This window comes from Crocodylus siamensis, chromosome 10 (assembly GCF_052110815.1).
Source record: "Crocodylus siamensis isolate JL-2025a chromosome 10, ASM5211081v1, whole genome shotgun sequence".
Classification (NCBI taxonomy): domain Eukaryota; kingdom Metazoa; phylum Chordata; order Crocodylia; family Crocodylidae; genus Crocodylus; species Crocodylus siamensis.
The window spans coordinates 15375480-15388752 of NC_143404.1; the positions used below are offsets into that span (position 1 = coordinate 15375480).

At 51.4% G+C, this 13273-nt stretch overlaps 1 protein-coding gene across 1 annotated transcript; it reads left to right on the forward strand.

Annotated features, from left to right (window-relative positions):
- Positions 1–10859: 10859 nt before the first annotated feature.
- POU4F3 (POU class 4 homeobox 3) lies at positions 10860–12350 on the forward strand. Its single transcript, XM_090064854.1, has 2 exons — positions 10860–11056; positions 11353–12350. Exons 1-2 carry the CDS (start codon positions 10937–10939, stop codon positions 12244–12246), a joined length of 1014 nt encoding a protein of 337 aa, XP_089920980.1. The 5' UTR covers positions 10860–10936; the 3' UTR covers positions 12247–12350.
- Positions 12351–13273: the final 923 nt, after the last annotated feature.

Consider the following 13273-nt stretch of genomic DNA (forward strand, 5'->3'; position numbering starts at 1 on the left):
TTGGCATTTGCAGGTTCAATTTATTGTAGACCTAAAATCATATTCACAGAAATGGTGAGAGAACTTAAAAACCAGGCTCTAAAATCTGTTTGCATCTTTAATTGTTCATTGTTTTGACTATTCTTTGTGTGTATGGCTGTGTCTTTGAAGAGAAGCAATGGCTTTTCTGGTTTAGGATTGTGGTTCAACACATTAGAAACTCCCACTGCAGAGTAACTCTGGTATTTATTTTGGTTCTCAGTCTTTGAACATATACTAAAAGCTGATCCTTTCAGTTTTTCTCAAAATGCCCTTTTCTAATTCCTGTTGACATCAATGGAGATTGACTCCATTGGATTCTGGTACATTGCTATCGCTACAATATTTCAGTCTGATACCTAGATTAAGTTTTAAAAACAAAACATGTCTTTTGACTAGGAAGGAATCTTATAGTAACATTTTAACATTGTAATATTGTAAATTGTGTAGACACAACTTTTGCAGCTACTGAAAAGCCGACTTTGTTACAATTGATGAAATGCTTCTCTGTTGTTCTCTCATCCTATCCATATTCTCCAAGATTGCCTTCATAAAGATACATCTGTTTAGCTTTGGTGATTAGCAGAAACATTAGCAGGCCTACTGTTTCAGGACATGAATAATTAATGTTTGTTCCTCATTAATTTCTAGTGAAACAGAGTCTTGTTAGGACTACATTTAGATATATTTCTAGAATTAAGAACAAACATAACTATCGAGCTGTCGAACTATTAAGAAACTTGCCTTTTTCCCCCTTGGAAAATACTGTCATCTTGGTCAAATTAACACAGGCAGAAATAAATAAATATTCAAACCTCAGTAAGTTTTACCATTGCTCAGACCGTCATAGTTACTCAGTGGTAACATCATCAAGCTTTTTTTTTTTAGGCTGTTTTTAAAAGTTTATCAATATGTGCAGTGCTAGTCCTAGTCTCCAGATGGTAAAGCACTTCTCTGTTACTCTTTGGTAAATGTCCAGTTTTTGAGTCACGGCACTTAAATCCTAATGATGTGGGGGTTTTCCACCCTGAGTTCGGGATGTGATTTTCAAACACAGGACACGCTGGCATCAATTTAATGGATTCTTTTTTTCTTTCCACTTTGGGTGTCTGACCCCAATTTGTGGCTCTAACATACTGACTACATCAAAAAAAATCTCATCTTCTGCTTCCTACATCCTTTTTTATAAATGTCCATAAGCTCATGGTATCTGTGAACAATATAGGTCTTGCTGTACATAGAAGTGAAATAAAGTGAGCATCAAGTGAAATCCAGTTGCTTATTACTTTTAACGTTGCTTTTCACTAATAAAGCCCTTCATTTAGAAGATGCTTCTCTTATAAAAAGTATCCTCCTTGTACACTGAAACCTGTTCAAATCGCCCGTCCTTATGAGAAGATTTCTGCTGCGAAATGAGTCCTTATGTGCCCAAACCTTCTGTACCTTTCTTCTGCTCTTGTTAAATGGTGATGGCCTGGTAACAAGTGGCTTGCCTTGAGTGCTCATTTAAGATGGGTTTAGCTGCATAAGCTACAAGCATCATTACTTTAATTTCCTGGAAGGTGCTATATTTTATACATACTTGCACACTAATTTAGGAAATGCAGCTTGATGAAGTTGTGTGTGTGTGTGTGTGTGTATGGATATATAATATACACATGCATTCATACAACTCATTAAGCTATATTTCCTGGACCCCGGAGTGCTATTTTCATAATTTATCAGTACTTCTGGACAAACTCCATAAAACTAAGCAGTTTAATTGATGTCTTATTTCAGTCCTATCCTGAGGTGGGGGGATAAGGGTTTCTGACTGACTATTGGTTCAGCCCAGGTCATTTAATAACACAGTTACCACTGATAAATAGCATTTTAGGTTAAAAATGAGTTGGATGCTCCCAGCCCAGTTTCTAGTGGTGAAGGATTTTCATCTAACCCAGCACTACCCAATCTTTCTGAGCTTTTGACCCTACTTCTCAATCTTTTCTGGGTTCTTGACCCCACGTCCCATTTAAGCCTCACTTCAAACTGCTTTTCAGTAGGGCTTGTGACCTCCACTTTGGGAACTATAAATCTAAGTCTTTTCTGCTACCACTGCCACTGGTCACTTGGTCAGTCTCTGCAGAGAGCCCAAGGATCGAATTCTCATATCGACAGCAGGAATCTGTCCTCATCAGGACTGAGCTACTGAAGTGGAGGGGACGTGGGGCAGTATGTGCATTGTCCTAGTTGTGCTGTGAAGAAGACTCCAGAGCTGTCGTTACCTCTTCCATGGCCACAAAATTGACATATGCACAGATTTAAATCAAGAACAAGGCAACAAAGAATTTATATTGCTCTAGTTGTACCTGGAGACTTGGGCTAAGTCAGCATCCTCTAGTGCAGGCACTGCACAAAAATTAATCAAGGATGGTCCCTGCTCTACAGAGTTTACAGTCTGAAAGACCAGGAGGAACAGGCAGAGGCAAGAGTGACTGAAATCACGAGCAAAAAATTGTTAAAGCACGGACTAGATGTGTGCAGAGCTCTTGCCTAACCAGCAGCCTGAACCATGACTTCTCATGGGCTGATATATACCTATGCTGTCACCAAACTCTGGTGATCTCCCATTTACAGGGAAGTAAATTATGGCCAGGCAACATCAAACGGTGTCAGAGAATAAAGCAACTCTCAACTGTTGCCTGTTCTTTTGTGCACAGTCCATTGATCCATTTTGATAATGACTGCTGAATTATTATATGGCCCAGGAATGATTGTTTTGCAGAACAGATCAATACTGCTGATGAGATGGGTACTTACTGGAAACTTCTGCTTAATAAAAGTCTTTCTACTTTGTCTCAATGAAAAGCTCTAGGTCTTTTTATTTTCTTAAGTCCTCTCAGCAATCATTGAACAGAATTGTATGACAATCCTCAGAATAGGTTGGAGAACGTGCCTTGAGGTGTGTAAATAAAAGGGTTGAAGCCTACAAGTGCCTAACAGGTTTTTAATGAAGCCATTGCAAATGATGGCAGTATCTTGCCAGTTAGCTGTATTGCACATAACTTACTGTAGGAGGCCCTGATATGAGCCTTCCACATTGCTCTTGTACTGAGTTGCTCTATTTGGGAAGGTGAGAGTCCCTAGGCGCTGGTAGAGCAGGGTTTAAATGATCCATTTTTGATCTGATAGACATACTGAATTTATGTTGCTGTGTTCCAGGAATTCCCAAGCAATGAAGGGGATCTGAAAGGGCTCTTACTTTTGTACACTTCATAGCAGACCCAGGGATCAGGACCAAGACTGCACAAAGGAGAGCATAAATCTACCTTTGTCTTTACCATCTACACCTTGGCGGAACCTGAACTTCAGGGCCTTCATCTAACACCTTTTTGCAGAAATGTATACTGAAAACTTTAGAGACTTGCTGCTATATGAACTTTTGACAAGTTATTTAGCATCTTGGCACCTGTGTGCTTCTTCACTTAGGAACCAGAGATAACATTCTTGTAAGTAGCTGGAGGCTTAACTGAAGTTTGTGAAGTATTTTAGGGATGTAGATAAAAGATGTGACATTAACATTTTTATTGTAGATTCTCGATCTGTTTCTGCAATACCGCTAACTAGAATAAATCCTCTGTACAAAACTGGGTTTATTATACAAGCAGGTCTCTCTGTGCAGTGCACAGGTGTAAAATCAGTGAGTTTTTATCTGTACAAACCCAAGGATTACATGATAACATTTGGTATACGTTTGGAATATGGATGAGAACTTTGTAGTAGTATTTCAAGGTGTATCCTTTGCCCAATCCCACAATGTAAAAATATTCACCTCTGAACTTTGGTGGAATTCAATCTATAATTGCTGACCACTTGGACATTTTCCACTTAGTGCTACTGTTCTTGTAATTTTGTAGTCATAGGGCAGCTGACCTTTCCTCAGACTCCTAAGTCATTTTTCAGGACACAACTGCACTTTAATGGTACACCTCCTCTAACCATCTCCATTGCTATCAACACATGCTATAGCTCCTTTACCAAGAAATCAGATCCCCTTTTCCAAGCAGCTCTCTGTCCTCTTCTCCCCCTCTTGCAGCAATCAAGACCTGTTTAAGAAACCTATCTCCTTTCCCTACACAGTCACAGCTCAAGTGGCTAGTGAGAGGGGGCAAAATGGGGTGGATCACATCGCGTGTCCACTACAGGAGTTGATGGTCAGGGTTAAACAGAAATTTTTCACATGAGGTCCCATTGCTTTGTGAATTGCTGGGTCAGTGTCAAGGGCCCAAAGAAATCATTGGTGCTGGTTTTGCATAAAGCTGCCCTTGCTGCACTAAGAAGGTCCCATTCAATTCCTATCTCTCCTTATTGAGAGGGTTGTCTCTTGGCAAGTCTGCATCTCAGTCTAAATTAATTTCAGGTGCCTTATTTATATATTGCATTTTCAAGGACCTTCTGCTGGTATACACTATTATGGGTCAGCTCCTCAGATAACTTTCATCTGGTTAAAAGTGAGCAAAGCCCTTATATCCCTGTTTAACCCTCTTCCCTTCGGCTGTCTTCAACCTGCATTGACATTGACTGCTATAAAATTGAGCCCTGCATGTTACTTTATAGCCTATCAAACTTCCCCTCTGTGGGACCTGTTTGCTTTGAAACTCTGACACTGCAGTCAGCCAGCCTTGTGACGATGCCAGGTAGCTCCGGTAACTTAGCAACTTTCTTTTTGCTTTGTTAAGTTGGGCTGTTCAATCTCCTTAATGAATAAGAGAATCAAGCCAAGGTAATTGATGCTTGGCCGTTTAGCTGATGAATAATTGACTGTCTGGGTAACCCTAGATATTTCCTCGATCAGATTGTGCAGTGGAACGGCCATATCATACCATGTGCAGAGTTTCTTGCTCTTTTATGGTGTCAGAAATCTGCATTCAAAACCCAAAGCACAGGGAGCCCTTAATCCTTCCTTCAAGAAGTAGTATGTTTTGTAATCAATCACTGGGACTGAAAATCCCAGTTGTAATGTGACCAACTTAGTCTCTAAGTCTTAAATTAGGCCTGAAGACTAAGCTCTTGGTCAGCTCCAGAGCAGAGGGGAAAAAAAGCCAGGGAATAAAACAAGAAACCCTCCCTCTTCAAGGACGTGGAATTGCATCTGATCAAATTATCTGGACTCAGAAGCAAGTAGGATGCTATTGTGTTTTAGAGCCTGCAAAAAGAAGTGGGGGGATGACTTATTTTCTATGCATCTCTAAATATGATTTTTTTAGCAAAAGAGCAACACCAGTAAAAAAAATTGCTGTAGAATTTGATGCACCTGGCAATTTAATTAAAACACCCAATATTATTAAAATCCCTCAAATTTTTGGTTTTGCAGTTATAAAAGTTCCTACCAGACTATTGTCCACTGAAAAGTAGAAGGGGTTGGTATATATTCAGTAGCATGTTGTATTATACTGCAAAAGTTCACTTCATTTATTTCTATGCATTCTATGCACTCTTTCCCAAGCAAATTGTGTAACAGTGAAATGCCAGGCCTTGGACTCCAAGGCCATGTCCAGATGAGCACAGTCATGTGGTATGTGGTGATGCAGGCACATCTGTGGCACCATACCAAAAAATTCAGGCATTACCAGCACACCTTGCGATGAGGGGGAGGGGTAGAGGTTAATCCTGGATGATGCCGGGGTCAAAAAAACCTGCTCAGAAAAAAAGCAGGGTGGCATGCGTGGCAGCAGTGCGTGTTGCCCCAAACCGGAGCCTGGCTGGCTGGACCCACACACTGGCTGCCAGCCAGACTCCCAGCCGCAGGAGCACTGCCCCAGCACCCAGGACCCCAGGTAATGCTGCTGGGGCCAGCACACTTGCTGGCCACAGCTTCCCCTCCCCCAGCGAGGGTCACCTGCCATGCACCAGAGTGTGCGTGGCACAAATGTTCCCCAGGGGTAACCAGCAGTGGCACAACGGGTGCTGCTGCTACTTGTCCCCAGGAAGCCGAAGCTCCGCGCTTGTCTGGATGCAGCCCACTGGGCTTTGGCTTAGGCCCTGCCTCTGAATGGAGCCTTTTCCCTGCTGGACCTCTCCCCAGTCTCAGACTTGTGACGAAGACAAAAGTAGTGCACGGGGTGGCACAGGCACTTTTGAATGAGCCTGGCCCTGGTGTTTTATCCCCATCCCACCCCGAAATATTCATAATAATTGGCAAGGAGGGGAATGCTCTCTCCCACCTACTGCAGCGCCACGTTTTGGTGTGCAGATCCTTTCTGATGGCAAAGCATCTGGGCTCTTTTAACTCGTTATTGTTTCTCCTTTGGACTTCTTCCCTCTGGTCGTAAGGTGTCACGGCAGCAGCCAGGGCCAGGGCCATCAATATTTTACAGCTTTCATTAAAGCCAGCTCAGCAGCTAGCCTAACCAGTCCGGGTGGTTTCAGACCCGACGGCGTTGCGGGGCGGGGGCCGGGCTGCCGCGAAGCCAGGGGCTGCCTTGCACCCCGCAGAGCCGCCGGGCCGCTGTGCGGGGAGGGGAGCGGGGCAGAGCAGCTCGCTGATGCGCAAGCAGCCCAGCCACGATTTTGCCTTTTTTTTTTTTTCCCTTTCCCCTCCCTCCTTTTATTTATTTACCGTGACTAGACGGTGCCAAAGAAAGGCCGGCTAATAAGTAGACAAAGGCGTGCAATTCATCCCTCTATTAATTACCTCCAGCGCGCCGGGGCCGCCTAGAAATACGGTGCCGCTTTAGATAAAACTTTCATGCCGCTATTTAGGCCCTTTGAAATATAAATGATTTCCTTTAAATTTTTTATCATAAATCAGGGCGCGGAGCCGCGCGCCGCCGCGGGCCGGGGGGGCGGGGCGGCCGCGGGCGCTGTCCGTGGTGCTGAACCCGCGCCGCGCCCCACCGGCCCGGCCCGGCCGCCCACGCGGGGGTTGCGCCGCTGGCTCCCCGCCCCCCAGCGCCGGGGCCCCCGCAGCCTCCTCTCCAGGCTGTGGCCGGAGTTTACTTCCCGCTGGTCCCGCGGTAACTTCGCACCCCCCGGCCGGTCTCCGAGCCCGGCGCGGCCCGCGCAGGCTTTGCATCCGGCCCTCGGGCCGCTCCCTCCAAGCGCTTCGGGAGGAGGCTGAGCGCCGCGTGGACGGCGTCTTACCCACTTCGTTCCGCTGAAACGTAAATGCCCCTGCTGGCAGGGGGAGAGCTGGGTTGGGAAACGAAACCCCTGAGGCTTTAGGCAGGCTTGGCGCCGTGAACCCCCGCGCGGTGCAAAGCCTCTGGTAGCTTTTCTGGAGTCTCTAGTTCAGCTTTTGGCCCCCCCTTTTTTTTCTCTCCACATGAGCGCTGAGAGGTGTCAAGGTGTGCGGGAAGCTCCCTGCTGGAGGGGTGTCGAGGTGTGCGGGAAGCTCCCTGCTGGAGGGGTGTCGAGGTGTGCGGGAAGCTCCCCCCCTTGCTTTCTCAGTGTGGACTGGACTACAACACGCATCGCTCGCTGCACTGAGTGGGTTTCAAGGCAGGAAAACTCAAAGTCATGGAGCTGCTAGTGTCTGGGTTGGGGGGAAACCCTTTAGAGACAAAGCCAGACCTCCTGCTGTCTCTGATCACTCAGGGAGGCTGAGTAGTATTGTCAAGAGGCCGACAAAACGCTTCTTTTTAACACCGCTTCCCACTTCTGGCTGCCCTGCACTGAGGGGCTGAGCCCGAGACAGCCCGGAGCTATCCCACAGCCGTCGAGATATCGCCACCTCCGAACCACCAAAAAGTACAAGTCGGCCAAAGTCTAGAAATCTGTCGAGACAGCCGGAGGGTTGAAGCATGGCACCAACCAGTGAATAGCAAAATTATGTTTACATCAAGACTCTTCTTTTCCTTACTGTACTATTAAAAATAAATGAAGACTCAAGGAACAGGTATTTCCACCCTATTAAATATATATGTGCCCATGGCACAATTAATATTTACTGTCTAGCTTGTAGGAGTTTAAATCACTTAACGTCTCTGGGCTTGGGTTTATCCTCCTGCGCCGGACACCTGTACTGTGTGCTGCCGAGACGGTCTTGGAGAGGCCCCTGGGCGAGCGTCTGCTCGCCAAGTCATCCCAGCTCCCCAGAGCCGGGCAGTGCCAGCAGTAATACTGGGCTGACTTCAGCCGGCCTCGTGGTCCTGAGCCTGCATGTCTGGGCTAGCAGGTTGGGCTGCGGTGTCTGCCTGGTCTACATTTGGAGAGAGGAGGTTTCTCGTCGTGCTCGGCTTAACGTGACTTCGTCCAAGTGCCGCCTCTTTCAGGGGGAGTCCTCAGCGCCCTGCTCTTAGCTGCGGGTGTGCCGAGCTGCTCCTCTCGCTTGCTTCCTGCCCTTGGGGACCCGGGAGCCGCGTGGCGAGTGTCGCACACTGGGGGCCGGAGCTCGCGGCTCTGGTTTCAGTGGGACACTTGCCTGAGCACGAACTGCCGGAGCCGCCCGTAAATGAATGTGGGATGCTTATGGAAGGCGTGGAGAGCTGCTTGGAGACAAAATACATCGTACAAAGCCAGCGGATAGATATTGTCTATTGACCTGTTTCAAGAGTGACTAGTCCCCATTGGGCAGGGCCGCAGCCCATATGAAGAAGGACCTATTTTATCTTAAAGCGGGTCCAGGCTGGTGCAGTGTCCAGATGCTCAGACCACTGCAGACTGAGGGAATGAATACCTGCTTTCATCGAAGACGACTGGCGTTTGCCCGATTAGTTCCCTCGGCGAAGGGTCGGTTCCTACATGCGTCCATAAAGCCCAGGCCTCATGCCTCCAGCCAGCGGCCTGCAGTCCAAACCATTTGGGTGGGAGCAAGCTAGTCCTTGCAGTGAGACATTGCTTCTTGCAACTGAGTTGCTTTGATGCCCTCTGGACAAATCTATTAAGCTTGCTGTAGCCTTGTTTTGTTTTGTTTTTTCTTTTGTCTTGCATGGCACTGGGGGTGGAAGGAGGATTTGGCAGGATCAAAACACTGTTAATAGGGAGGCCGTGCTTCCTGCTGGAAAACCCTGCCCCCCGCTGCAACCTCAGTGCCACCTCGTCCAAGGAGGCTGCTCGGAATAGGACAGCGCTTGAGATTACGAGTCGGAAGCGAAGAGGGGTCTGGACCTCAAAGGCCAGGAATGATAGTAAGGCCTACTCTGCCTTCTCTGGGCAGGGGCATAAAAGCAGATCCCTGAACTGGACGGAGAGCAGGCAGCGGCCGGCAAGGGCTCACTGAGGGCAGGCTCCCGGGGCCGGCCCTGCTCTTCCCAGCTGGTCCCATGAGGGTCCGACTGAACCGCGGGGGAAATGGCACAAGCGCCAGGTGTTCAAGGCCTTTCTGGTCATTGCCCCAGGGAGCCCTCTTGCTAACACGGATCAGGCCGTGCTGGGTTTGTCCCGGCTCGCGGGGCGGATGTCTCCCACTTGAAGGCTTTGGAGAGTCCTCGGGCTTTGTGAGACCACAGGCCCGGACCCACAAAAAACACTCACTCCGGTTCCCCCCTGAAATACATTTAATCTCCTCCTCCCTATCTAGCCCACTCCTGCCCCCGCCCTAGGAGCAGAGTCACCCCCAAGACTTGCCCCGAGAGCTGAAAGGAAGGGGACATTTCCGTGGGCGTGAGGCCAGGCCACTGCGCCAGGGCTGGCATCTCAGCTCCCCTCAAGGGGAGCGCGAACATGGCGAGGTCCAGGGTGACAGCCCTTCCTTCCTTGGAAATCTCTGGCTGGACAAGCAGCGTGAACTTCAGCAGCTTGTCCTTCCAGGGACTTGGCCATGGACCGCCAAGGTGACAGTGACCTGATTTGCCCTGGTGGCAAAAGAAAGCCCCAGCCCGTGCACTGGTGAAGTCCGTTCTGAGAGGACAAGAAATAACGCAGCTTGCCCCCGGGGCCACTTCTTGTCTTGTGCCACCCGGGCGATGGCAGGCGGCACACGTGGGCAGGAGCCCGGGCTGGACCCGTCCGCGCACTCCCGAGCCCCCCTTGCTCGGCTGCTGGCTCCGGCCCTGAGCGCGCACTGCACCTCGCCGGAGCTTCTAGCCAGGCTGCTGCTGTACCTGGTATCACATCCATTATTGATGTCTCTCCTTGTGTTGCAGTGCTTCTAGGATTGGAAAAGTCAGGTTGGAAACCGCTGACTTGACATGGCAGGACGCTCCACTTAGCAGCGCCCTTCCTCGCGCGGGCGCCGGGAGCGGGGCAGAGAGGTGCTAGGGCGGGTCGCCGCGCCCATGTGCGAAGCCTGGTTGAAGCCAAGGCGAGCGATTGGCCCCTAGGTCCCGTGGGGACAAGGCCAGGCCCTGCACTTCACTCCTGCCACCCAGCCGTGACCAGTCCGGCCGCCGGACGGCGTGCTCGCCCGCCGTGCCCGCGGGCAGGGCGTGAGGGCTGCGTGGGGCCGGGACGTGGCCCCACCAGGCTGTCTTGTCTCTCCCAGGTTTTGCAGAAGTCCTTGCGATGGCCGGGAAGGTGAAGTCCCTTCGCCCTGAGGCCTCTGCCGCCGGCCTGGCCAGGGCCCCCCGGCCCAAAGAGCATCCGAATGGGCATGTTCTGGTGCGCTCCATTTTACTTCGCATTAAAAATACGAGCAACGCATGTGGGGGGGGGGGCTTCAGTCGTCACCTGCCTTCAAGCCCAGCCCCGATGCCTCCCTCCTTCCCATGGCCGGGCCCTGGCACTGGCATCTGGGCTCCGACGTGCCTTGGACTGCCCGGGCTGCTTTCCTCGGCTCCTTCCCGTGCGGCGCCTGCGCACAGCGCGCTCGTCCCGTCCCTGGCAGGCTGCTTGTAAGATGAGTGAAGAAGCAGGTGGGGGGAACGAGAGCGGGAGAGGGAGAGGGAGAGAGAGGGAGAGGGAAGCTCTGTCACTGAAAATAGCTCACTTTGACAGGAGCAAGCCAGAGAGACAACCCTGAATCTATGTCAGGGGCTGCCTACCTGCAAGGTGTGCAAAGATGATGGCCATGAACGCCAAGCAGCCGTTCACTATGCACGCCGCCCTCCAGGAGCCCAAGTACTCCAGCTTGCACTCCAGTTCAGAGGCGATGCGCAGAGTTTGCCTTCCAGCCCCGCAGGTATGTAGATTAAGCATAATTACTGCTTTAAGGCACATTTTTTGACAGGCACTCGCTTAATGTTTTTTTCATGTCGCCAGAACAATCGCGGATCTCTGAACCTCTCTCCCCCTCTCCCCCTCTCCCCTCTCTCACTCTTGTCTCTGATCCACATGTCTAGTCAAGCAAAGCTTCTGCCTTCATATTAATTTTTATGACCTGAGCTTTGAGGAGGAATCTCTGTGCTTGGAAATGTTTTTTAATCCTGAGTTGACAGTATTCCCCACTGACTCCGGTATGCGCATTCTTGCTTGCAGCTCCAGGGCAATATATTTGGAAGCTTTGATGAGAGTCTGCTGGCCCGCGCAGAAGCTCTGGCGGCTGTTGATATTGTCTCCCACGGCAAGAGCCATCCCTTCAAGCCCGACGCGACCTACCATACCATGAGCAGTGTCCCATGCACGTCTACCTCCTCCACAGTGCCCATCTCGCACCCCTCGGCCCTGACCTCGCACCCGCACCACGCCGTGCACCAAGGCTTGGATGGAGACCTCCTGGACCACATCTCCCCCTCGCTGAGCGTGAGCGGCATGGGGGCCCCCGACCACACGGTGATGCCCGCCCAGCTTCACCCGCACCACCTGGGCGCCATGGGGCACCTGCACCAAGCCATGGGCATGGGGCACCCCCACCCCGTCTCCACCCACAACGGCATGCCCTGCATCAGCGACGTGGAGTCGGATCCCAGGGAGCTGGAGGCTTTCGCCGAGAGGTTCAAGCAGCGGCGGATCAAGCTGGGGGTGACCCAGGCGGACGTGGGGGCGGCCCTGGCCAACCTCAAGATCCCGGGCGTGGGCTCGCTGAGCCAGAGCACGATCTGCCGCTTCGAGTCCCTCACGCTGTCCCACAACAACATGATCGCCCTGAAGCCCGTGCTGCAAGCCTGGCTGGAGGAGGCTGAAGCTGCCTACCGCGAGAAGAACACCAAGCCCGAGCTGTTCAACGGCAGCGAGAGGAAGCGCAAGCGGACCTCCATCGCCGCCCCGGAGAAGCGCTCCCTGGAAGCCTACTTCGCCATCCAGCCCCGGCCCTCGTCCGAGAAGATCGCGGCCATCGCGGAGAAACTGGACCTGAAAAAAAACGTGGTGCGGGTTTGGTTCTGCAACCAGAGACAGAAACAGAAGCGCATGAAGTACTCGGCGGTGCACTGACTGCCCGGGCCGGGGCCGGGGCCGGGGCCGGGGCCGGGGCCGGGCCGGACTCGGCGGGAGCAGGGCTCTCCGCCCCGCCCCAGCGGCTTCGCCTCCGGCGGCCCCCCCGTGCTCCTCGTTTCTTGCAAAACTAACAAACAGAAAAAAGCAACCTCCAAAGACCCGCGTCTGGCCGCCCCGCGGTCGGTGGCGGTGTCTCTTGTGCACTAGGGTGTCACTTTCGGGGCGGGGGGGGGGTCGTTTGGTTTCTCCAACTGCATCGCAATAAGAAATGAAAGGCTAGATTTGAAGGGGAAAGTTTGGGGGGGGGTATGGCAATGTGCGAATGATATTTGGAAAGGAGAGAGGCTGTTTTCGGAAAGTCCCGGTTGCACCCCGGTTAACCCGGCTCCGCCGTCTGCCCGCTCCGGCTCCCCCGGCCGCGGCCGCCTGCCGCCCGGGCTCCGACGCCAGTCCTTTCCTTTTCTACTCCGGCCGCTGGTCCAGGGAAAGCGAACGAAACCTGTTTTTACTCAGCGACGTTCTTGGGCTGCTCTTTCTATGATTTTTCTTCCAAGCACACACACACACCACCACTCCCTCACTAGCTAGGTTTGTAGGGATTTTTTCAAGCCACTTCTTGTGTTGTTCCCTTGCTAGGAAAAAATAATAAGGAAGGAAGGGAAAGAGACGAAGCTGCGGGAAGGGTCGGGGCTTGTTCCCAGGCGGCTCCGTGTCTTGCGGCTCCCACCACGGACGTGCGCAGCGCCCCGGGCAGGGGCGAGCCGCCCGCGCCTCCACGGACCCGGGCAAGTGTCCCTCCACCCCGCCCCGCCTCGTCCTCGGTCCGAGCTCGTTCCCCCGCGCGAGCCCGGCTCTCCGTTTGTGTAATGCACAAAGCTGACCGGGGCTCTTTTGGATTGAGCATTTGCAATGAGCTTTCTCGCCCTCTCGCCCTGCCCGTTTCAGACTTTTAGTTTTTATCCCAGATAGTTTGAGTGCTTGTGTGGCCTCCTCTTCCTCTTCCTCCTTTAGTTATTTATTATTG